We start from the raw sequence: 27538 nt of genomic DNA on the forward strand, positions 1-27538 counted from the left end.
TAACTGACCTAAGACAGGGAATTTCTACAAGGATTAAATGTCAGGAATTCTGAAACTGAGTTTAAATGTATTTGGCTAAGGTGAATGTAAACTTCCGACTTCAACTGTGTGTATGTGTTATGTGTGTAATTGTCCCTCTCTCTGTTTCTACCTGCTTTCTACCTCTAACCCCTCATCCTTCCTCCCTTTTCCCCCTCCTTCTACAATATACTGAATGAAACCAGTGTCAGGCCAGTGACAATCATGTGACCATAATTTCCTAGTGTCCCTTGGGGCACGCAGGGTGTCTTTCTAATGGGATGTGATCCTACGGCCTACAGGCGTGGGCTTGGTCCTGATCTAACATGACGTGTGGGGAACGGGGGGGGGAGGGGGATTAAACTGTGGGAAATAGGTTAGACCGTCCGTCTCGCAAGAAAGATATCCCCACTCTCTCACTCCTTCTGTGCCTTCCTCTGTTTCTCCCCCCCCCCCTTTTCTCTCCAACCCACACTCTCTTGCTTTCCTTCTCTCTTAATCCCTCATTAATTCTCTTCCCTCCCAGCTTGGGTTAGTGGTGGTAAATTGTATAACTTTACCTCATCAATAATATTTCAAAGATTTATTCTGTTGCCTGGTTTAGAGTCGAGAAGGGACTCAGTAGAGGCAGTAATGATTGGACCTGTTTAACCGTGTGTATGTGCATGTGACGTGTTTGAATGTGTGTTGTGTTTAAGTGTGTGAGAGGATTTACAGTGGAACCTATAAATGCCATCGTTTTATTTTGGTCCACTGGTGACTAAACATGCATCGTAAAACCGCCAATTACAGTTTAATATTTTTAAATATTGAACGTGGACACACGCGCAGGCACACACCACACACACACACACACACCCCTCTCCAGTCCTACCTGTGTATCCATGTCTCGGGGCTCTTGGGGAACTTGGTGAGGGCCAGTTTTCCCAGGTACAGGTCTCTCTCTGGATTTAGGGCGCCACATTGCAGCAGCTCCTTCCTGCCAAAAAAGACAGAAGAGAGGAACTATTCAATGACTGTCAATCTCAATGTTCTCTACCGGATGTGAATGTTATGTTACTGCATTGGGCACATTTGTGTGCATGCTATTTGCATACATGTTTTTGTTTTATGAAACACAAAAACTTCTCACAGGAAAAACAAGTTATTTGAATTGATCAAAGTTAGCCAAGTTAGACCCTCAAAGACACTCAATGTACAAGCAAACACATTCACAGGCTAAATAGCCTACACCATAGTAGTGCTGACTACTTTTTTTATTATCTGCCAAATGAGCAAATGTTTGAAAGCGGCTAGGTCTTAATGAAATATACCAGGCAACGATTAGGTATGTGACCTTGACAGTTGGATACGTATTTTGTATGACAGAATGATTTGACCAGGGTGTTTGTTGTCTTCAGCCCTATTCGCAAGGGACTAGTATTACAAGAGAACGTTGGTTATGTATTTATTACCCCAGAATGTCCGTTACACCAGAGAACGATTCGGACGGGATTCATTTTTTTTCCCAAACTGCCACCTGTAAGAATTTTAATATTTTTCAAAGAATTGACAGCTATGACAAAAGCCTGGAGATTTTTTTCAAAGCCAGAAGATTTTTCAACAAGTCTGGACGATAACAGGCCACACTGAAAACTTGAGCTTGGTTTCCAAGTGTCGCCATAATATTTGAATGAAGGAAGTGTAATCATAATCATTAGGATATTTTAGCGATCCACAGTAGGAGACATCCTAAATACCTCCCAGCCTTCAGATGTGGGCTAAACAGCGCTTGATATGCCTTTTAGGCTATGAATGACAAAGTGAACTTGTCATTTACCAATGTTTAGCTCAGTTGTATGCTGCATTATGATCTATTAACAGCAAGGTTTGCATTAAATAGGCACAACATTTTTTTTGAATGCATTTGGCGATATTCAATTAAATCGTACAAAACGTATAAATTAAAGCATTCACTGTGAAAGTTCACAGTTGAAGTCGGAAGTTTACATACACCTTAGCCAAATACATTTAAACTCCGTTTTTCAAAACTCCTGATATTTAAACCTAGTAAAAATTCCCTGTCTAAGGTCAGTTAGGATCACCACGATATTTTAAGAATGTGAAATGTCGGAATAATGAGATAATTATTTATTTCAGCCTTTATTTATTTCATCACATTCCCAGTGGGTCAGATGTTTACATACACTCAATTAGTATTTGGTAGCATTGCCTTTAAATTATTTAACTTGGGTCAAACATTTCCGGTAGCCTTCCACAAGCTTCCCATAATAAGTCAGGTGAATTTTGGCCCATTCCTCCTGACAGATCTGGTGTAACTGAGTCAGGTTTGTAGGCCTCTTTGCTCGCACACGCTTTTTCAGTTCTGCCCACAAATGTTCTAAAGGATTGAGGTCAGAGCATTGTAATGGCCACTCCAATACCTTGACTTTGTCCTTACGCCATTTTGCCACAACTTTGGAAGTATGCTTGGGGTCATTGTCCATTTGGAATCCCCATTTGCGACCAAGCTTTAACTGCTTGCTTCAGTATATCCACATACATTTCCTCCCTCATGATGCCATCTATTTTGCGAAGTGCACCAGTCCCTCCTGCAGCAAAGCATCCCCACAACACGATGCTGCCACCCCGTGCTTCACGGTTGGGAAGATGTTCTTCGGCTTGCAAGCCTCCCCCTTTTCCTCGAAACATAAAAATGGTCAATACGGCCAAACAGTTCTAGTTTTGTTTCATCAGACCAAAAAGTACAAACTTTGTCCCCATGTGCAGTTGCAAACCGTAATCTGGCTTTTTTATGGCAGTTTTGGAGCAGTGGCTTTTTCCTTGCTGAGAAACCTTTCAGGTAATGTAGATATAGGACTTGTTTAACTGTGGATATAGATACTTTTCTACCTGTTTCCTCCAGCATCTTCACAAGGTCCTTTGCTTTGTTCTGGGATTGATTTGCACTTTTCACACCAAAGTACGTTCATCTCTTGGAGACAGAACGCATCTCCTTCCTGAGCGGTACGACGGCTACGTGGTCCCATGGTGTTTATACTTGCGTACTATTGTTTGTACGGATGAACGTGGTACCTTCAGGTATTTGGAATTGCTCCCAATTTTGAACCAGACTTGAGGTCTACAATTTTTTTCTGAAGTCTTGGCTGATTTCTTTAGATTTTCCCATGATGTCAAGCAAAGAGGCACTGAGTTTGAAGGTATGCCTTGAAATACATCCACAGTTACACATCCAATTGACTCAAATTATGTCAATTAGCTTATCAGAAGCTTCTTAAGCCATGACATAATTTTCTGGGATTTTCCAAGCTGTTTAAAAGGCACAGTCAATTTAGTGTATGTAAACCTCTGACCCACTGGAATTGTGATACAGTGAATTAGAAATGAAATAATCTGTCTGTAAACAATTGTTGGAATAATTACTTGTGTCATGCACAAAGTAGATATCCTAACCGACTTGCCAAAACTATAGTTTGTTAACAAGAAATTTGTGGAGTGGTTGAAAAACGATTTTTAAGGACTCCAACCTAAGTGTATGTAAAAAATCCGACTTACGTTAATTAATGACTTACGCGTTAGCTAAGCATGCATATTTAGCCAATGTGAAATGGCTAGATCGTTAGTAGGTAATAACTGGATCATTTCTTTTTTTTGCCTCTTAAAATAATAGTAAATAAATATTATTGTTTGTTCTATCTCTCATACAGCTGTGGTTGAGAATAGCCTATGCCGAGGCTATAGACTTTAAACGTGCAACTTTAGGACAACACTTTCTTAAACTAGAATATTTGGGAAATAAGTTACTGTTCATAGCTTTAAAGCTGCAATTTGTAACATTTTGGGCGACCCAAACAAATTCACAAGGAAATGTGAGTTATAGATCTGTCATTATCATTGAAAGCAAGTCTAAGAAGAGGTAGATCTGTTATATGTGCACTGTTTTTATGCTTCCCGTTCTTAAGTTTGTTTTTCAGTCTTTTACCTTCGGTTTTGTACATCAGCTTCAAACAGTTGAAAATTCTATATTTTTGGTTATTGAACATATATTTCACAGCGGTTTAGATGGTACAATGATTCTCTACACTTGCTTGTTTTGTCACATAAACTGGAATTAGGAAAACTATTAGAATATTAGCAACCAGGAAATGGCACAGCAACTTCTGCATATTGCAACCTTTAACTTGTCTTAAAGCTTTTATGATTGGCTTTAGTAGGAGGATATGTTACTGGCTGAATTTGTCTGGCCCCCATGGATAATTTATTTCTAAATAAGCTTAAACTTGATTAAACTTGTCATTGTCACGCCTTGGTCATTGTATTTTGTGTTTTCGTTATATATTTGGTCAGGCCAGGGTGTGACAGGGGTTTATGTTATTGTATTGCGTATTGGGGTTTGGAGTATTTGGGATCGCGGCTGATTAGGGGTGTTGTATAGGCTTGGCTGCCTGAGGCGGTTCTCAATCAGGAGTCAGGTGCTTCTCGTTGCCTCTGATTGGGAACCGTATTTAGGTAGCCTGAGTTCGCTTTGTCTTTTGTGGGTGATTGTTCCTGTCTCTGTGTAGTGTTCACCAGATAGGCTGTAATAAGTTTCACGTTCCGTTTGTTGTTTTTTGTATTTATTTCGTTATTTCATGTATCGCCGTTTTCTTTATTAAAGACATGAGTAACCACCACGCTGCATTTCGGTCCGACTCTCTCTCAACAAACGAAGAACGCCGTTACAGTCATTCGATTTTATTATAGGCTATTGACATTGTTCTCTCTCATTATTAGTCCCCTGGCTACCTTACGTTTTAAGGCTATTCAAATAAGGTTTTGAGATGTAACTCCGTTAGATTCATTGTTTTATTGGAAGAGGGCCATGCACAAAATGATGGAAGCGTAGCCAATAGCCCAAAGTCATACTCATAGCCTATCAAATGGAGAGAGAATGGAATATAGGCCAAGTTTTTAAAAACAGCTAGACAAGATAGTTATGTTCTAGATTTTTTAAGGCTATAGCCTAAGGCCCATACATCCAACAGAGAGAGAGAAACAATATTTTCTGACTGTACACTTTGGTAGGATTCTCCACTTTGTCTGGCCTACATTCCTCTCTAGCGTTCCGTAGAAAACATATTTATTGAAATAGGCTACAGCAAATAGAAATAGACAAATTACTCGGAATGTCACTTGTGTGCTACCCCGCTGTGCACTGCGAGACTACGTTAAGTTCAAATAGACCATTGTCTGTCACATCACAATGTCTTCACCACTGACGAAGGCCGTCAATCATCGTCGGTAGACAATGCTATCGGAATATCGCCCAACTCTAGTTCAGAGGGTTACTGGTTCAAGCCCAGGTTGGGGCAAGAAGAGGGAAGGAAGCAATACTGTTACACATGGTTATCTCAACTCCGAATTCATGGGTTGCAGCTCAATCACTCTGTTTCGTTGTTATTGTTATGAAAGTTCTACAGACGCCGCAGCATTGGTGCCCAAAAGTCGAGTGATGCCCAGTCATTTTGAACAGTGGCTAATGACTGTTTAGTCTAAATTACACTATAGTGGCCTGGAAATACACTGAACAAAATGATAAAACGGAACATGTAAAGTGTTGGTCCCATATTTCATGCGCTGAAATAAGAGATCCCAGAAATGTTCCATACACACAAAAGGCTTATTTTTCAAAAATTTGGGCCACAAATGTGTTCACATTCCTGTTAGTGAGCATTTCTCCTTTACCAAGATAATACATTCACCTGACAGGTGTGGCATATCAAGGAGCTGATTAAACAGCATGATCATTACACAAGTGTACCTTGAATCCCCAGCAGGACAATAAAAGGCCACTCGAACACAATGCCACAGACTTTGAGGGAGCGTGCAATTGGCATGCTGACTGCAGGAATGTCCACCAGGGCTGTTGCCTGAGAATTTAATGTTAATTTCTCTACCATAAGCCGCTTTCAACGTCGTTTTTGAGAATTTGGCAGACCATGTGTATGGTGTCGTGTGGGCGAGAGGTTTGCTGATGTCAATGTTGTGAACAGAGGGTCCCATTGGTGGCGGAGGAGTTATGGCATGGGCAGACATAAGCTACGGACAACGAACACAATTGCATTTTATTGATGGCAATTTGAATGCACAGATATACCGTGACGAGATCCTGAGGCACATTGTTGTGCCATTCATCCGCCGCCATCACCTCATGTTTTAGCATGATAATGCACAGCCCCATGTAGCAAGGACCTTTACACAATTCCTGGGAACTGAAAATGTCCCCGTTCTTCCATGACCTGCACACTCAGACATGTCACCCATTGAGCATGTTTGGGATGCTCTGGATCAGAGGTCGACCGATTAAATCGGCATGGCAGGTTAATTAGGGACGATTTCAAGTTTTCATAACAATCGGTAATCTGCATTTTTGGATGCCGATTATGGTCGATTACATTGCAATCCACGAGGAGACTGCATGGCAGGCTGACCACCTGTTACGCGAGTGCAGCAAGGAGCCAAGGTAAGTTGCTAGCTAGAATTAAACTTATTTTATAAAAAACTATCAAAAGCTAATCACTAGTTTACTTCACATGGTTGATGATATTACTAGTTTAACTAGCTTGTCCTGCGTTGCATATAATCAATGCGGTGCCTGTTAATTTATCATTGAATCACAGCCTACTTCGCCAAATGGGTGATGATTGAACAAAAGCTCATTCACACAAAAAAGCACAATCGTTGCATCAATATAACTAACCATAAACATCAATGCATTTCTTAAAATCAATACACAAGTATATATTTTTTAAACCTGCATATTTAGTTAAAATAAATTAATGTCAGCAGGCAATATTAACTAGGGAAATTGTGTCACTTCTCTTGCGTTCAGTGCAAGCAGAGTCAGGGTATATGCAGCCGTTTGGGCCGCCTGGCTCGTTGCGAACTGTGTGAAGACCATTTCTTCCTAACAAAGACCGTAATTAATTTGCCAGAATTTTACATCATTATGACATAACATTAAAGGTTGTGCAATGTAACAGACTTAGGGTTGCCAACCGTTCGATAAAATACGGAACTGTTCCGTATTTCACTGAAAGAATAAATGTTTTGTTTTCGAAATGATCGTTTCCGGATTTGACCATATTAATGACCAAAGGTTCGTATTTCTGTGTGTTTATTATATTATAATTAAGTATGTAATTTGATATTTGATAGAGCAGTCTGACTGAGCGGTGGTAGGCAGCAGCAGGCTCGTAAGCATTCATTCAAACAGCACTTTCCTGCATTTGCCAGCAGCTCTTCACAATACTTGAAGCACAGCTCCATATATGACTTCAAGCCTATCAACTCCCGAGATTAGGCTGGCAATACTATAGTGCCTATAAGAACACACAACAGTCAAATGGTATAGAGAGAAATAGTCCTATAATAACTACAACCCAATATCAAATCAAATCAAATCAAATTTATTTATATAGCCCTTCGTACATCAGCTGATATCTCAAAGTGCTGTACAGAAACCCAGCCTAAAACCCCAAACAGCAAGCAATGCAGGTGGAGAAGCACGGTGGCTAGGAAAAACTCCCTAGAAAGGCCAATACCTAGGAAGAAACCTAGAGAGGAACCAGGCTATGTGGGGTGGCCAGTCCTCTTCTGGCTGTGCCGGGTGGAGATTATAACAGAACATGGTCAAGATGTTCAATGTTCATAAATGACCAGCATGGTCGAATAATAATAAGGCAGAACAGTTTAAACTAGAGCAGCAGCACAGTCAGGTGGAAGTTGAAACTGGAGCAGCAGCATGGCCAGGTAGACTGGGGACAGCAAGGAGTCATCATGTCAGGTAGTCCTGGGGCATGGTCCTAGGGCTCAGGTCAGTTGACCTGTATATGTATTAACTACGAATATTGAAGACTCATGTTAAAAGGAACCACAAGCTTTCATATGTCCCTTGCTCATGTTCTGAGCAAGGGACTTAAACGTTAGCTTTTTTACATGGCACATATTGAACTTTTACTTTCTTCTCCAACACTGTGTTTTTGCATTATTTAAAACAAATTGAACATGTTTCATTATTTATTTGAGACCAAATTGATTTTATTTATGTATTATATTAAGTTAAAATAAAAGTGTTCATTCACTATTGTTGTAATTGTCATTATTACACAGACATACATACACATATACACACATATATATATAAATAAATAAATTGGCTGATTAATCAGTATCCAATAACCAGCAACTTCACACAGCCATGGAAGAGGATTGGGACAACATTCCACAAGCCACAATCAACAACCTGATTAACTCTATGCGAAGGAGATGTCGCGCTGCATGAGGCAAATGGTGGTCACACCAGATACTGACTGTTTTTCTGATCGACACACCTACTTGTTTTTTAAAGTATATTTGACCAACAGATGTATTCCCAGTCACGTGACATCCATAGATTAAGGCAACAAAAAAAATATTCAATTGTCCTTTAACTCTGTTTCATTTGGATTTATCTTTGAAATTGTTGCATGTTGAGTTTATCATGGGTATTAATAGGAAGTTGGTCCCCCCTTTGCTGCTATAACAGCCTCTAATCTTCTGGGAAGGCTTTCCACTAGGATGTTGGAACATTGCTGCGGGTTCTTGCTTCTATTCAGCCACAAGAGTATTAGTGAGGTCAGGTACTGATGTTGGGCGATTAGGCCGGGCTCACAGTCGGCGTTCCAATTCATCCCAAAGGTATTCGATAGAATTGAGGTCAGGGCTCTGTACAGGCAAGTCAAGTTCTTCCACACTGATCTTGACAAACCATTTCTGGATGGAACTCGCTTTGTGTACAGGGGCATGTTTTTTACTTAACACTTATTTTTCTTAAAACTGCATTGTTGGTTAAGGGCTTGTAGTAAGTAAGCATTTCACTGGTAGGTTGTGTTTGGCGCATGTGACAAATAAAATTGTATTTGATTGTCATGCTGAAACAGGAAAGGGCCTTCCCCAACCTGTTGCCACAAAGTTGGAAGCACAGAATCGTCTAGAAGGTCATTGTATGCTGTAGCGTTAAGATTTCCCTTCTCTGGATCTAAGGGGCCTAGTCCGAACCATGAAAAACAGCCCGAGACCACCGAAACATGAAAAACAGCCCCAGACCATTATTCCTTCTCCGCCAATCTTTACAGGTGGCACTATTTCGTGCAGGTAGCATTCTCTTGGCATCCTCCAAACCCAGATTCGTCCGTCAAACGGCCAAATGGTGAAGCGTGATTCATCACGCCAGAGAACGCGTTTCCACTGCTCCAGAGTCCAATGGCGGGGAAGCTTCACACCACTCCAGTTGACACTTGGTGATCTTAGGTTTGTGTGCGGCTGCTCGTTCATGGAAACCAAGCTCACAACGAACATTTCTTGTGCTGACATTGCTTCCAGAAGCAGTTTGAAACTCTGTAGTGAGTGTCGCAATCAGGACAGATGATTTTTACGCGCTACGCGCTTCAGCACTCGGCGGTCTCGTTCTATGAGCTTGTGTGGCCTACCACATTGCGGCTGAGCCGTTGTTGCTCTTAGACGTTTCCACTTCACAATAACAGCACTTACAGTTGACCGGGGCAGCTCTAGCAGGGCAGAAATTTGATGAACTGACTTGTTGGAAAAGTGGCATCGCCACATTGAAAGTCACAGAGATCTTCATTAAGGCAATTCTACTGCCAATGTTTGTCTTTGGAGATTGCATGGCTTTGTGCTTTAATTTATACTACTGTCAGCAGCGGATGTGGCTGATATCGCCGAATCCACAAATTTGAAGGGGTGTCCACACACTTTGGTATATATAGTGTATCTCCAGAAAGAACCAAAATTGGAGAGTAGAGCCCGACCGGTATGGGATTTTTGCGTCCGATACCGATTTTTAGGGAGGCAAAAGTCACTGAATCCCGATATATACACACACACACACACACACACACACACACACACACACACACACACATATATGTATATATATTTATTCTATTTTTTATTTTGGGAGGGGAAAAAGTCACTGAATTCCGGGGGTGAAATGAAAAACCAACCTTTTCTTACACAAATTGTGCTCTAAAGGATTAACAGATACTATAAAATATGATTTCTTAACAAAATATTACAATTAACATTATTTAAGAATATTTTGTGGTTTACAGGATATCCACCAAAAGGAAACTATATCCTCTATAAATACGACAGTAAAACTTGTTTAGTTTAACTTCTTAGGTACAACTTAAAGATGTGTCTATCTATGGCAGTGGATAAGAAGAATGCAAAAGTGTTTGTGCTAAACCGCCACAAGGGGTGTCTGGCTGAATAAATTAAACTTTCTTTCAACTGCACTGTTCACACAAATAAGCATTGAAATGCAGTAATGTGCTGTTCCTAATCTCACCGCTAGATGTCAGCATTTGTCTTGAGTAGATATACTACAGTGTTTACAATAGTCAAAGGTCATGTAAACAAACACTTTATGGCAACCTCGCAATGAGAGTAAGTTGTTTTCTCACAGAAACCATACGTACATTACATTGCAAAATGGCATGCGCGGATGACTGAAAACGTTTATGCAGGCAAATGCTTGCCCCACTGGTTTTAGTCACACGTTCTAATTTATTTAGCTAGCGAACATTAGCTACTTATCATGAATGCAAACACATGGCCTTAGTGATGAGGACAGGGCTGCTTGCTTGGTGAAGTGTTCTTCTAATTATTTACTTATTCATATACACTGGCTGTGACAAGCTATTCACCGTGAAACTACCATGCCTACTCTCGCTCACGTTGTGACCTAGGGCTGAATGATGTCAGGCAACCATTGACATTTTCAAAACATTACTGCAAATGTGCAGACGTATTTGTTTATTCTATGTATATAATATCGGTGCTTTATCTGTGGAATAAAGACTGATATCATTTTTTTTGTGAAAGGCTAATATCGGCTGATTATATCCGTCAACCGATTTATCAGTCTATTGGAAACTGAATCTCTTGAAACCTTGATGAAGACAGCTTGCTATCGAAACGTTGATAAATAAATTATTGTAATTAGTGTTAAGAAATTATTGCATCAAAGCTACCCGAGTGTGTGGCTTTTCCTTTTCTTTTGAAAGATAGTGAATGTCTAACATCAAACCGTGAGATTGAAATAGCTAGAAAGAAGAATAAAAGACTGATGCAATGAGACAATATACAGTGCATTCGGAAAGTATTCAGGCCCCTTGACTTTTTTCAATTTTGTTATATTACAGCCTTATTCTAAAATGTATAAATAAATATTTTCCCTCATCAATATACACACACAATACCCCATAAAGACAAAGCAAAAACAAATTTGAGGAGACTAAGCGGAAGTTCAAACAAGTAAAAAGCCAGTGTGGCCTAATTTCTTCAGAGCCGCTAAGAATTCTAGTTAACATTTCAAAACAGTACTGACTGAAGCTTTCTAGAGAATGTCATTTAAAAAGCAGCCTCTGAGATCATAAGGAATACGTTTTGTTGCATGAAGAATTTATATCAAGGAATCTGGTAGTTTTTGTCTGTCTAGCTGATAGGGAGTGAGCGGGCGGAGTGGGTCTATTTACAGGACTTTGTTATTGCAGCCACAACATATATACACACGTAGCTTACACACAATAGGGCCGGCATGATACTAGTAAAGCAATATTTTTTCCATGGCAAAAATTCAAACATGAAGCAGAACAAAAGTTTTGGTCCTTTCTAAACCTGCTGTATGTAAAATATTGCATGCTATAACTTGGAAAATAAATAAATGTGACTCTGGATGGCAAAATAATGTTTGTTTCCAATACTAACGAGTTTTACGATACTGCCATCGTCCTGGACCTAATACACAACACAGCTGGTGGAAGCTGGAGTCATTGGTTGGTGTCCATACCTCACATTCCAAGCGGTGGTAAAGTCTGAGTTGAGCAGCAGCAGAGTGCAAGTAATGTCCACCAGAGCTGGAAGAGGGAGAGACAGAGACAGGTTAGCATATCAAGTGATTATTTGAAGTACAATTAAAGCTGTCTATAATGCCCATTTTTCTTGGCAAAATACATTCTGGCTGTCCAAAAGGGTAACAAAAGGACCAGACCAACTGAAAATTTTGACACATCCCCAAAGCTCATCTATATGATTAAAACTTAGAGCCCAACCGATAAATCGGTTAACCAATATTATCGGCGATATTAGCCTTTCACATATTCTACAGATAAAGCACCGATATTGTGTACATAGAATGAACAAATATGTCTACTCATACATGTCACGCTGTAGAATGATAGGAGACAGGCGCAGGAATACATACGTTTTTTTTTATTTCTCCACCTAAAATAAAGTATGTCATGAAAACGACGGGGACGAAGCCCAAAACAAACACGTGTGTGTGTGTGTATATATAAAAACACAGGGATGCAACCCAAACAAAATAGTGCGGTGTAAACCTCTAAATAATACACAGGACTAGACCCGTAATAACAAGTGCACAATAACACATAGCACGAAAGCCGATACAACAGAGCAAAGTGTTGTGGATGAATCAGAATTAGTTGGGTAACATAGATAAATAAGATGTTTTATTTATTTTCATAATATGCTTATGTGAGATGCTTGTCATTAGAATGTCTCCTTTTGGACTATACTGTTGTCAGTTGCACTTTTCCCTTCTCAGCTAGGGAAAAGTCACTTGGGGCCCAGAGAGGGGAGAGGTCAGGTTTGAACATTGTCTTCATATGTGAATGTATCTGTTAAACCATGTGAAGGGCTTCACAATGTCTGTACGCCAGTCACTCCCTCCTTTTCCCATTGGGGGGAGGAGTATGGCCGTGTCTGGAACCCCTCTAATGTTGCACTTATCTTTCATAGTACATGACCTAGAGGCTCACTCCCTTCAGTGAGCTTGTCCAGGAGGGGCTGTTCTCCAGATGGGAGTATCTAAAGTTGACAATTGATATATGCCATTGGATGAGGTAATGTTTTGGTACTATGAAGTACTGGGAACGAGAATAGAACCTTGTCTTAGAGACCAAACTGAACGATAATTTATAGCTAATGCTATCTGGCTATGGGATACTCCTCTCTCAAGTAAAAGTCTTTCTTTGTGAACTATTCCTAAGATGTGTGGTTCGTCATGTAAGTTGAGAGGGGTGTTTCTTGGCTATAAAAGATCTTGGAATTCTCTTATAGGCACTCTCAGAATTCATTATAGACACTGAATTGATCTGAGAGTCAAAGGGCTATGGTGAAGGTCAAATAATTAAAGATGAAGTTTAAGTTTAACTCTGACTGGTGTGTGATTTGTAAACTCTCCTCATTTAGTGATACAGGAAATTACCACGACAAAAGGGACTCACAAGACCAATGGACATGGGGACAATAATCGACAAGGACAATGGGGAACAGAGGGCACAAACAGTTGAAGTTGGAAGTTTACATACACCAAAGCCAAAAACATTTAAACTCAGTTTTTTACAACTCCTGATATTTAATCCTTGTAAAAATTCCCTGAATTAAGTCAGTTAGGATCCCCACTTTATTTTAAGAATGTGAAATGTCAGAATAATAGTTGAGAGAATTATTTATTTCAGCTTTAAATTACAGTATTTCATCACATTCCCAGTGGGTAAGAAGTGTACATACAGCTTGGAAAAGTCCAGAAAAATGATGTCATGGCTTTAGAAGCTTCTGACAGGCTAATTGACATAATTTGAGTCCGTTGGAGGTGTACCTGTGGATGTTTTTCAAGGCATATCTTCAAACTCAGTGCCTCTTTGCTTGACATCATGGAAAAATCAAAAGAAATCAGCAAAGACCTCAGAAAAAAAACTGTAGACCTCCACAAGTCTGGTTCATTATTGGGAGAAATGTCATAATGCCTGAAGATACCCTGTTCATCTGTACAAACAATAGTATGCAAGTATGAACGTACTGTGGTGCAAAAAGTGCAAATCAATCCCAGAACAACAGCAAAGGACCTTGTGAAGATGTTGGAGGAAACAACAGGTACAAAAGTATCTATATCCACAGTAAAATGAGTCCTATCTCGACATAACCTGAAAGAAACAAAAATATAACTTTTTGGTGATAAATGACCATCGTTATGTTTGGAGGAAAAAGGGGGAGGCTTGCAAGCCGAAGAACACCATCCCAACCGTGAAGCACAGGGGAGGCAGCTTCATGTTGTGGGGTGCTTTGCTGCAGGAGTGACTGGTGCACTTCACATAATAGATGGCATCCTGAGGGAGGAAAATTACGTGGATAAATTGAAGCAACATCTCAAGACATCGGTCAGGAAGTTAAAGCTTGGTCGCAAATGGATCTTCCAAATGGACAATGACCCCAAGCATACTTCCAAAGTTGTGACAAAATGGCTAAGAACAATAAAGTCAAGGTTTTGGAGTGGCCATCACAAAGCCCTGACCTCAACCCTATAGAAAATGTGTGAGCAGAACTGAAAAAACATGCATGAGCAAGGAGGCCTACAAACCTGACTCAGTTACAACAGCTGTGCTACCAAATACTAATTGATTTTATGTAAACTTCTGACCCACTGGGAATGTGAAGAAAGAAATAAAAGCTGAAATAAATCACTCTACTATTATTCTGACATTTCACATACTTAAAACAATGTGGTGATCCTAACTGACCTAAAAAATGAATTTTTACAAGGATTAAATGTCAGGACTAGTGAAAAACTGAGTTTAAATGTATTTGGCTTAGGTGTATGTAAACTTCCAACTTCAACTGTATGTGCCTGTTCCCCACTGTCCTTGTCGATTATTGTCCCCATGTCCGTTGGTCGTGAGTACCTTTGCTCTGTTGTATCGGCTTTCGTGCTATGTGTTATTGTGCACTTGTTATTACGGGTCTAGTCCTGTGTATTATTTAGAGGTTTACACCTCGCTCTTTTGTTTGGGTTGCATCCCTGTGTTTTTATATATACACACACACATGTTTGTTTTGGGCTTCGTCCCGGTCGTTTTCATGACGTACTTTATTTTAGGTGGAGAAATTTAAAAAACTATTACGTATTCCTGCGCCTGTCTCCTATCATTCTACAGCGTGACATGTATGAGCAGACATATTTGTTCATTCTATGTACACAATATCGGTGCTTTATCTGTGGAATATGTGAAAGGCTAATATCGCCCGATAATATCGGTTAACCGATTTATCGGTCGGGCTCTAGGTTTAATCATATAGATGAGCTTTGGGGATGTGTCAAAATCTTCAGTTGGTCTGGTCCTTTTGTTACCCTTTTGGACGGCCAGAATGTATTTTGCCAAGACAAATGGGCATTATAAACAGCTTTAATTGTACTTCAAATAATCACTTGATATGCTAACCTGTCTCTGTCTCTCCCTATTCCAGCTCTGGTGGACATTACTTGCACTCTGCTGCTGCTCAACTCAGACTTTACCACCGCTTGGAATGAGAGGTATGGACACCAACCAATGACTCCTGCTTCCACCAGCTGTGTTGTGTATTAGGGCCAGGACGATAGCAGTATCGTAAAACTCATTAGTATCGTGGTAAGTAAATAAAACATTAAGTGAATTTTACTTCTTCAGGAAAACAGACCTAATCTTGGAAACAAACATTATGCTGTCATCCAGAGTCACATTTATTTATTACAGCAGGTTTAGAAAGGACCAAAGCTTTCGGTCTGCTTCATGTTTTAAGTTTTGTCATGGAAAAAATATTGCAATACTAGTATCATCCCAGCCCTATTGTGTGTAAGCTACGTGTGGCTGCAATAACAAAGTCCTGTAAATAGACCCACTCCGCCCGTACACTCCCTATCAGCTAGACAGACAAAAACTACCAGATTCCTTGATATAAATTCTTCATGCAACAAAACGTATTCCTTATGATCTCAAAGGCTGCTTTTTAAATGACATTCTCTAGAAAGCTTCAGTCAGTACTGTTTTGAAATGTTAACTAGAATTCTTAGCTGCTCTGAAGAAATTAGGCCACGCTGTCTTTTTACTTGTTTGAACCTCTGCTGAGTCTTTATGGGGTATTGTGTGTGTATATTGATGAGGGAAAACATTTATTTATACATTTTAGAATAAGGCTGTAATATAACAAAATTGAAAAAAGTCAAGGGGCCTGAATACTTTCCGAATGCACTGTATATTGTCTCATTGCATCAGTCTTTTATTCTTCTTTCTAGCTATTTCAATCTCACGGTTTGATGTTAGACATTCACTATCTTTCAAAAGAAAAGTAAAAGCGAGCCAGGCCTAATTGCCCAACATCAGTACCTGACCACCTCTTGTTTGTGAACACCTCGTTTGTGAACACCGTGCTTTTAATAATGTACAGCCAAAATCCGACCATAGAAAAAAAGCAAAGATTTCCTGATATGCCATTGATACCAGCATTTCCTCTTCTACTGTCCAAAAGTATTAAGGCACAATAATGTGATCTGTTTCATCAGGCTCATCTTTGTATTTAAACATTTTGGTATGGAACCACTGTTGTATGCATTTGATATTTTTCTGCTCTATCATCCCGCAACTGTTCCAACGTGTGTTTTAAACAGTCCCAGACATATATTTTTTAATCATCCCCCGGATGACGGGACACTAGGGCTGGGCGATATGGACAAAATCTCATATCCCGATATAGATCATTTCATATCACATTTTCTGTAAATTCAATTAATAAATAGTTTATATAAAATGACCACATGTAAAGGCCTATTTCTTATTACATTTTGAATTATACTCAACAAATAAAAGGTACTTACTCATATTAGATATTTATCCTTTTATTTAGAGCCTTGGTGCAAATTTATAATAATGTATAAAATCTAAAAAGGTAAATAGAAAACACTTCAACTATAGTTGCAAACAAAATAAATATAGGCCTAAAATATATATTTTGAGAGCTTGACTGTTTTGCATGTCAATTTGGCATTAATACCTGTCACATATCAATTTGCATTTGGTACCTTGGGTAGAGTGTTAGCACCAACTCACGAAATCCCTGTTTCTCGACCGTGTAAATTGGGGCCATGTATTTGCAGATGTAAATTGTAATCTCCTTCCATGGAGGAGACTTAATCAAGCTAGTCGTCTTGACTACTTTCTTGTCTCTTTCTCTCTTGCATCAAAGGTTTAAAAAGTTTTAATAGGAGACAGAATGCAACCGGATCACCATCTAATTGTCATTCACATAACTCTTATAGATTTTCCACATGGACGGGGATATTGGAAATTTAATCAAAGTTTACTGGAGGACAACTTATTTTTAACTATTGGATCCTATTGGACAACTTTTACATTACCCTGCAGCTTACCTATAAAATGGGCTGATGGTGAGTAGACATACTCGGTATTCATATCACAAAAGATATAAATAAGCTCTCCAAAATAAATTTCAATAGAAAACTTGTAAAAACAGACAAGATCCTGCAACCAAGAAGAGGTAAACACCTGTCTATTTATGGAAAAATTGCCCTGATTAACTCCTTAGTCATATCTCAGTTTACTCACTTACTTATGGCGCTGCATACTCCTGCTGATTCATTTTTCAAATCATATGAGCAAAAAATATTTTGCTTTATCTGGGATGCTAAACCAGACAAAATAAAACAAGCCTATCTATATAGTGAATATGAATTGGGTGGGTTGAGATTATTAAATATAAAAGCCCTAAACCTCTCTCTAAAAGCTTCATTCATTCAAAAGTTTTATTTGAACCCTAAATAGTTCTCAAGTAGATTAATAAAAAAAGCTAATCCAATGTTTAAAAATTGCCATTTTGCCTTTGTGCAGATTGCCATGTCTCATTTTCGATTAATTGAAAATGATACTTTTTTCAAAGTATCTGTCTTTTTCAAACAAGCATTGCAGAGCTGGCTACAATTTCAATTTCATCCCCCTGAAAAGATAGACCAAATATTATGGCTGAACTCAAATGTGCTGGTTGATAAAATACCTGTTTTTAAGGGAAAGATGTTTGAAAAGGATATTTTGTTCTTAAATTATATTGTAACGGTAGAGTTATGTCCTTCGTGGAGTTATCAGAATTGTATGGGAAGGTCTGCTCAATCCAAGAGTACAACCAATTGATTACAGCATTGAGGTAGGGAACTGGTCTGTCTGCCCAATACAAAGGATCACAACTGGCGGAGAAATAAAAATAGCATAAATAGAAAAGTATACCAGTTTCATTCGAGGACCACGATGTTGACAACTGTGCCATACAGATTGCAAAATAGTTGGGAAGAGGTTGTTGATGTACCGATTCTATGGTACAGGGTGTATGAGTTGATATATAAAACAATGCAAGATTCAAGACTTCATGCTTTTCAGATAAAATTATTAATTAGAATTCTTGGCACCAACAAAATGTTGAATATTTGGGGCATAAAATGATCGAAGCTCTGCAGATTTTATTGTGAGAATACAGAATCAATTGACCACTTATTTTGGTATTGCCCTCAAGTAGCCTGTTTCTGGTCTCAGGTTCAGGAATGGCTGAAAATGCATAGCATCGATCTAAAATTGACCCTAGAAATAGTACTGTTAGGAGATCTGGAGAGACCGGTTCACTCAATTACTAATATACTAATACTCTTATTAAAAGTATTTATCTTGAACACGCAAGCTGTAGATTCTATTCAATTAGATAGATTGAAATTGTACATTAAACATCATAGCATAGTTGAAAGATATGTGTTGCGTAGAAAGAGTATTAGCAGAGCAGAGATAGATGGGATGGGCTGAGGGAAGCTGAGGGTTGGTATGTGGAATTGGAGACAAGTGGGAGTGGAGTTGCTGTGTGAAAGAGAGAATGATGGTCAAAAGATAAAGGGGGAAAAAAGTCAAAATAAAACATAATAAAAGTACATTTGAATGACAAAGTGGCAGTGTTTTTACAACTAATGCCGGTGTGCCTGAGGCTGATGCTGTGCAGGTGTTTGTACACATGCATATACACACACACTCTCATTCAAATCAACACATACAAGAACACACACATACATGTAATAGTGCCAGACATGCACGCAAACATAGACAGTTGGCATTGCTGTTATGATTTCAGTTGTCCTTCATGTCCTTTGTTTTAAATGTATTATTTTGTTTAATCTTTTTTGCATTATTTGCTGTTTTCTTCTGTATTTTCCTTTTATCTCTTTAGTTCATTATCTTGGTTGTTGGTGCATTGTGGGGGGTTCTTGGTGGTGGGGAATGGAATTTATTTATTTTTTTTCCGGGGGGGGGGGGGGGCGACTGTGGGAGGGGTCTCGAATGGTTGAGGGACAGCTATTGGGGAACTGTGGTGGGATCTTAGAGGGTTCGGGTTTCACAAGATTCAAGTCGGGGGTTTTTTCTGAGCACTCGACTGTACTTTTTTGGGTCTCATCCGTAGACTCTCGCCGTATTGTTTCACATGATTCTTGCGTAGGTGGTAAAGGAGGTTAGTGGTGTTTGAGCCTGTTGTCGGGACCAGCCTGTGGCTTATTTTGCAGAGGATGGTTTTCTGGTCCTTGTCAGACTTTTCATACCCAAACCACATCCATGCGACCTAAGTAGCCCCTCTTTTAGGTATGAGGTCTGTGTCTCTGTGCTCTGTGTAACGTTCACTCTCCTCCGTGTTTGTTTGTGTTGCAAATTTCCTTCCACACGGCACGCAAAGCATTATCCAATTGATAAAAAATATTGCAGTAAAGAGTGTGATTTGCGACACAATTAAATAAACGATACAGCATAATATGAAACGATAGAAAAACGTCTATCGTCACACAATATTATATCGTCATATCGCCCAGCCCTACAGGACACCCTTAATTTCGAGCCCTGGGGTGTGCGTGTCTCAGTGGACTAAGGAAAATGGATAAAGAATAAATAATTATTCTTCTTACCTTCCCTGTCCAGCCACTGTTTGCGCTGCCTGTAGAGCAGTAGTTTGTTGTGGACATAGGGTAGCAGGAACTTGACACACCAGCTCTCCACCCCCAACTTGTTCTCTACCAAGACGATGGGGCTGCGGTTGTACCTGGCCTCAGGACACAGGATCAGACCTATCTCATCACTAGGAGGGGGAGGGGGGAGGAGAGAGAGAGTGTGAACCTGCATGCTCATTGCTCTAACACAACAACTACACAAACACATACACACGTTCTCAGATACCCATGCTCTCTAACATGCATGCTCACACATACATAACCTTTTAACCTCTAGACTCAGCAGAACCCCTGTCTGATGGTGGGCTTTATTCACTGCCTGGCTTATGGAGTAGGGACCCTTGTACTTAGCCTAAATGTCTCTAGTTGAAGGAGCAGGAGCACACTTTAGATGCCCAATACAACACTGGTCTGGAGTACGGGGCACAAGCCTTGTAGAGAGAAGCCTAGTTTGCACAAGTGCATCTCCAGAGAGTCTACGCCTCGCTGAGCACACAACAGAACTGGTTTGCCTCAAACTGCGGTGCGCGCACACACATACAGTCCCCTTTGCAGCAGGGCCATGTTCAGTAAGCAAAATGGATTGGAATGTTTCAGATAGAAATGTCACAAATAGAACTGGAGTGATTCCTTATTCTACATGTCAGAGTGGCATGTTTGCTCTATATTTTTTTTAGATGGATGCCACCAACTGAAAAACCTAGTGGGGAAATTGGTGGTATGGAACCCTGGTGTGTGTATGCACACAGCACAGCATAGCGCTCAGCACAGGTCACTCACATCACCAGAGGGATTGAGCCTATACAAACACTACTAATCAGGCTTAGATGTTATTTTTATTGAAGGATAAAAATGCCCTGTAAAAATGCCTTCAATTTATTAAGTAGAAATGTACTCAGTTCAAATAAGTTCAGACACAGGTCTGTGTATGTTCTACTTCTGATAAACTGGAACTGAAATGTGCATCAAATCAATTTTATATGAAAAGTTTTATTTTACATTCCATTGTACTTGTACTGAAGCCTCTTTTGATATCTCTCAAAATAGGCTGGTGGTTATGAGTTGGCTACCAAAACATGGAGATGCAAATGAAAGGGAAAAGATCTGGCCTACTCAGCATCAAGTTGAAGCATTCACACCCTGTTCTTAAATGAGCTACAGAATGTAGGCCAGTTCTAATTTAGAACACTCAGTCGGAGAATCTTCTAAACAGAATACATCTAGCGAGCTGACACTCTTCTAAGCCCAACCAGGCATTATTTACCATGTTATTATAACAATATATAAAAAATATTACCAAGTAATAAAATGATCATTATTGGATATGATTAGCTAACAACTTGAAAAGTGTAGTAGCTATGTCATCACCAGAGTAGTTCCCCATTGGAATCAAAACAGCAGGTGTGAAACTTGACAGGTTTCTGAGATAAGATGATAGATAAAACATATATGAATCACAGAGCCAAACTCATCAGTCAACGCTAGGGTGAGGGATGACAACTAATCTCAACAAAAATATAAATACAACATGCAAAGTGTTGGTCCCATGTTTAATTAGCTGAAATAAAACACCCTAGAAATGTTCCATATGCACAAAAATCTGACAAGTATTTATGTCTGCAATAAAGCTATTTTGTGGGGGAAAACAATTTCCAATTGGGTGGGCCTGGCTCCCAAGTGGGGGTCGGCCTATGCCCTCCCAGACCCACCCATGGCTGTGCCCCTGCCCAATCATGTGAAATCCATAGATAACGACCGATTTAATTCATTTCAATTGACTTATTTCCTTGTATGAACTGCAACTCAGTAAAATCTATGAAATTGTTGCATGTTGTGTTTATATTTTTGTTCAGTATAGTAAAGACATTTTGGATACAAAGGTGTCAGACCTTTGCGTACATAGGTAGCCTATTGGTTAGCGCGTTGGACTTGTAACCGAAAGGTTGCAAAATCGAATCCCCGAGCTGACAAGATACAAATCTGTCGTTCTGCCCCTGAACAAGGCAGTTAACCCACTTTTCATAGGCCGTCATTAAAAATAAGAATTTGTTCTTAAATGACTTGCCTAGATAAATAAAGGTGTAAAAAAAAATCTGGAAATGTCACTCCCACATAACAGACGTTACATGCGAGAGGGAGAGTCGCGAGCCGCAGACTGTTCCAACACTATTTAGCTGGCTATATACTTTAATTTGTGGTCAAAACGAACACTTTCTGATCACGTGATTTATGCATGCCATTCCAGAGCTGGGAATAACAAGGCTGGGTCAACTTTTTATGCAAATCAAGTAGCTAGCCTTCTTGGCTAATGAATAGTAGCTAGCTACTAAGTGGCAAACGAATTCCGCTGCACAGTCAAAGATATATCCTCTGCAACGTATGGCTAAATGTATGCAAATACACAAACTAGGCTACCCTCCGGGCTCTGCAGATTGCTTTTTATCCTGAATGTTTGCTTGCTTGCTGGACAACAAACTGTGATGGTTAGATAGCTAACGTTCGTAGGCTTGCTAATAAAGCAGCAAATGATAGCCATCTCGTTCGAGTATCATGCCATGATTAGTTTGCTGTTATCTTGTAGCTAGCTAATCGTACTCGTTATTTACGATAAATTGGATAATGCTACGTACATATTGGGATTTCTCTTGAAGGCGTTATTGATATCTTTGACAACTCTCTGGACCAAGACATCCTCCTCCTCTGACTCTGCCATTTTTGTGCACTGATGACGTCAATGAAATCACTCATGTTCATTCGGCTCATTAAAAATGAACACACTAGGCAAAAATATTTGATGAACATGTTTAAAACAAGTTTCACCATGGTAACATTGTAGCAACATTTCTTACACCAACTCTGCCACACCAGGGCCGTTACTAGATACCAGACACAAAGTCATAAACCCCGCCTATTTCTACAATGTATCTTCTTAAAATCTGATTTTAAACCTAACCTTAACCACACTGCTAGCCTTACGCCTGACTTTAAACCAAGACCAAAAAGCAGTGGCGTGCCTGGGGCCTGGGCCTTCAGTGAGGTCCTACACAGTCCCACCCGAATTAATCCACCTCTTATTACCATCATTATGATGCCATGGCTCTGGACACTATACATTTAGACAGAAAAGCAGTATAACCAGGCGTTGCGTCGCACCCAAAGCAGTTTCACCGTGATGATAAAGACACATAACTATTCACTGAAAATAAAATAAAGAAAACAAATAATTTGTAACATAGCCTATATATTAACAAAATAAAATGGCAAATTGCCTATGTAATATTAACGAAATAAAATGTGAAACATACATACACATTTAATAAAAAATCTAATGCATTGTATGCCAACTCACCAAACACTGATTATTTGAACACAAAATCCATCCTCCTTTCTTTCCGCAAGAAGACTTCAATGACTCTGTTGTACAGTCTATCTGTGCGTTTAAGTTCCACCAATAAGTCCTTTTCTATCTACATGGAGGCTAATGCTGAAAGCCGAGTCTGTCCAGTAGCATTTCTGGAATACGTTTTGATTCGCTTTAAGGCCGAGAATGACTGCTCGACAGAAGCCGTGGACACAGGGATGGTCACTGTCACACATGCCAATGTGTAAAGTTGCCCCATGTCCTCATTCAGATATTTCTGCTTAAGGAAATCAAGGAGATCAGAGGGACTTTTCCCTTCAAAATCAGTCATAGCATACATTACAGTCAGTTCTGTTTTGTTTTTAGCTTGGATAGGTCGAACAGTGTTCAGTGACTCTCTGTTAAGTTGGAGAAGGCTGTTTGCAAGAATTTTTTTCCGGTAGGTCTGAAAGTGCTGGGGGTCCAGGAGGGAGAGAAACATACATTTTTCGTGGTCTTGAAACCTGTTTCGTATCTGGCAAAGAATGTTGTCCAGAATATTGCTGTGGAGTTGTTGGTAGTATGTGCGAGGGTCTCCTTGTGCTGGGCCTCTGCGTGCGCTGGGTGAACTTGAGATGCGCGCTGGGTGAACTTGAGATGCGCGCTGTGTCATCTAGATTTGACTGAACCTGCGCCACTCTCGCTCAATTGTAATAATAGGCATTCCCAGCAGTACAGATTGCAGTGCTTCTCGGAGCCTGTGAGCCATTGATAACGCTCGTAGTTGGACCATTGAAAGTGGGAAACGAACCCCTTGTCGGCGTCGGGCGACCTCTCCTTACAATGTCTAACTTTTCTTGAAAAGTTCGTCTTGAGAATGGCGTTATAATTATATCCTCGACCAAATCGATATCTTCTCCTCCTTCCGCCATTGTGGGTTGAAAAAACAGCTTAGTAGTAGCAAATTAATTTGTTTATCAAATTCAGATTCCTAGTTCTGAGGTTCTGCATAGATCTGCCCATAGGACCTGCCTCTCAATATTGGTAATCCAATCAAAAGACGTGCACGCACTACGCCTGCTAGCTGGCTCCTGTGTAACACCGGAGCCAGCCAGCAGACGTACAATAGCCAACTCTAAAGCTGATTGGTTGACACTAAATTTTCATTTCCATTCACTTTAAGCTACAAGCGCCCGCACTGTTGATTCTGAAGGCCTGAGGACAGATGAACACATGATGGCTGAATATGATTGGATAAAAGATCTAACATAAAGACCAGCCCTCCAAAACTCAACCTGGGGCTGGAAGCAGTGCAACCAAGAGGAAAGCTATGAAATGAAGAGTACTCTCTGGGGAATAATTAAATATATATTTGTGGGAAAATATATATATTTTTAAATTATATTCTGATGATGTTTAGGCCAGCAGAGAAGGCCTTGCTGGCCCTGACGGCCCACCACTGCCAAAAATCCACAAAGACCGTTTTGACTTTGTGGCTGTGGTAACTAGTGAAAACCCCTCAATGTTGGTACTGTACTCTAAAATCAACTGAGAAAAACATCAGTGATCTTTAGTTCAGAAATCCGGGGCATACCCTAACTTTCATTTATCACTTGTACTGCATACCGACACTTCAAAGAAGGGACTCGGAGCCATCCTTTATCAGCAGCAGGATGGGAAGTTGAGAGTAATCGGGTATGGATCAAGAAAATTAACACCAGCTGAGAGGAACTACAATTTGCACAGCGGAAAGCTTGAGTTCCTTGCTCTAAAATGGGCAGTGTGTGAAAAGTTTAGGGACTACCTATGCTACACCCCGTACTTCACCATTTATACAGATAACAACCCACTAACCTACGTCATGAGCACCGCAAAGCTTAATGCTGTCGGCCACCGCTGGGTTGGAGAACTGTCAGATTTCCGGTTCAACATTAAGTACAGGCCTGGAAAAATAAATATAGATGTGGATACATTGTCTTGTATCTCCATGGACATCAATCAATATGTGACAGAATGCACTGAGGAGCTGTCACAGGACTTTGTGCGTGCAAAGAGGGAAGGGAGCCAAGCGGCCCAGAGGAAGGATGTGGCCTGGATCACTGCCCTCCACATCTCCTCTGTAGACTCCAGTCATCAGCCCAGTGCACTTCTGCCAATGATAGGTCATGATGAGCTGGTGAAAGCATCGCGTGAAGATCCAGCCATTGGAGAGATTGTAAAGCTTAAGGAGACTGCTACAGTAGTTACTGATGAAATGAGAAAAGTGGTGAACTGGGTCACAAGGAAGATATTCTATGAGTGGAGCAAACTGCACCTGGAGAATGGGCTCCTATATAGACCGACCAACAGCTCGTCCTTCCTGTAAGGTACAGACCGGTAGCCCTTAAACATCTCCATGATGACATGGGACACATTGGTACCAAAAGAGTACTCCACCTTGGGAGAGGTTCTACTGGCCATATATCGAGAACTATGTCACAAGGAAATGTCAGTGCATAAAGCTGAAGAAACATGTCATGCATGTGCGAGCACCTATGGGTAGCATCATATCTAGCTCACCCCTGGAGCTTGTCTGTATGGATTACTTACATCTGGAGACCAGCCAAGGAGGTACTGAGTACATCCTGGTGGTGGTTGATCATTAATTTACAAGATTTGCTCAAGCTTACCAGACAAAGAACAAGTCCAGACGGACTGCAGCAGAGCGTACCTTTAATGACTTCCTACCCCGATTTGGATTCCCCTTGAAACTGCATAATGATCAGGGTCGGGAGTTTGAAAATGTCCTGTTCCAGCAGCTATCAGGGGTTGGCCATTCCAGAACATCACCATACCATCCCCAAGATAAGCCAGCTGAGAGATTTACCGCACCAGATGTTGCGAACGCTGGCAGACAAAGAGAAGGAAGGACCATCTTCCACAAATTGTACAAGCATTCAACTTCCCCCGGCATGAGTCCATTGGTTACTCACCCTACTATCTGCTCTACGGTCATCAACCACACCTTCCAGTGGACTTGTTGTTTGGCTTGTTGGGAGAGAGAGACCGGAAGATGAAAGGGGCAGTTCTGTAACCTGGAGACCGAGTTCTGGTTAGGCACCTCAGTTAGCCGAGAGGGCCTGGGAAGCTAAAATCATACTGGGAAGGAAGGAACAGTTTGCAGACAATCTGGTAGACATAGTTCATTCCGAGGTTGGAGACAGGCATAAAACCAGAACACCACCGAAACTTGTTACTACTTGTGAATTACTTACTGGTTGAACCTCCACCACCGCTCCTAAACCAGCACCAAAGAAGTGATCTATGCAGAGAAACAGACAGTCAAGAGTCAGTGATGTGGAAGAACACACTCACAATGGGGACACATCTGACTTGGATGATGAATGGACAGGAGGCTATTGGCTAAGGAACCGTTTGACTAGGACAGAACAATGAACTTCAAACCAGGTATCTGCAAGACCTCCCATGATATATCTCCCCCCCTGTAGTTAATGCACACACAGAGTAGGCGGTCAACCTTCAATGCAATCACACCCTACAGTTAACACGCTTGGTGTAATATACAGTGTGCCTTACTTACCGGTATGGGAACACCTTACTACAGTGGTTGTTCCTTTAAAAGTTGCGTCATACAGCAGCACAAATTGCAGTTATTTACTTGTCAGCCATTGTTGCCAATAATGCTAGTTTGACCACCAGAGGGCATTTTTGAGAAGCATTTGACATCTCTTCAATATTGGCTGTACTAGAGAATTTAAAACCTTTTTATGTAAGAATATAGTATATGGGATTGATTAAGAAATTTAGCTTAATTCATTTGATTAATATTATGGTGTTTAAAAACCAAGAAAAACTAAACCCTCAGGGTTGGCGCTGTAAAACGTGAAGGTCGGTAGTAGGCTACAGTACGAAAAGCATAACATTTCCACACCCTAATTGTAGCCTAACCAATACCGAAACTGAGATTTTGTGAAAATCAAAATCAAATCGATTTATCAAGACCAGTCCCCATGCTTGTCTCAGAGCAGTGCTGTCTTTTCCCCCTTCCACTTGCCTCTTCCATAAATTTTTTAAATAGTATTTTCCAGTAAGCAAGGGTAGTACAGAGGGTAGTGCGTACGGCCCAGTACATCACCGGGGCTAAAATGATTGCCATCCAGGACCACTACACCAGGCGGTGTCTGAGGAAGGCCCTAAAAATTGTCAAAGACCCCAGCCACAGACTGTTCTCTCTACTACTGCATGGCAAGCGGTACCAGAGT

At 40.4% G+C, this 27538-nt stretch overlaps 1 protein-coding gene across 1 annotated transcript in view; it reads right to left on the minus strand.

Moving 5' to 3' along the window:
- Nucleotides 1–22654, minus strand: part of LOC109883888 (protein prenyltransferase alpha subunit repeat-containing protein 1-like) — a 69995-nt gene extending 47341 nt beyond the window's left edge. The window contains exons 1-4 of the mRNA XM_020475904.2: nucleotides 22567–22654; nucleotides 19895–20064; nucleotides 11912–11978; nucleotides 893–997 (exon numbers count right to left, since the gene is read on the minus strand). Coding sequence (XP_020331493.1) covers nucleotides 893–997; nucleotides 11912–11978; nucleotides 19895–20064; nucleotides 22567–22649 — 425 coding nt within the window. The 5' untranslated portion in view covers nucleotides 22650–22654. The remainder of the gene's footprint in view (nucleotides 1–892; nucleotides 998–11911; nucleotides 11979–19894; nucleotides 20065–22566) is intronic.
- Nucleotides 22655–27538: the final 4884 nt, after the last annotated feature.

Source organism: Oncorhynchus kisutch, linkage group LG3 (assembly GCF_002021735.2).
Source record: "Oncorhynchus kisutch isolate 150728-3 linkage group LG3, Okis_V2, whole genome shotgun sequence".
NCBI lineage: Eukaryota > Metazoa > Chordata > Actinopteri > Salmoniformes > Salmonidae > Oncorhynchus > Oncorhynchus kisutch.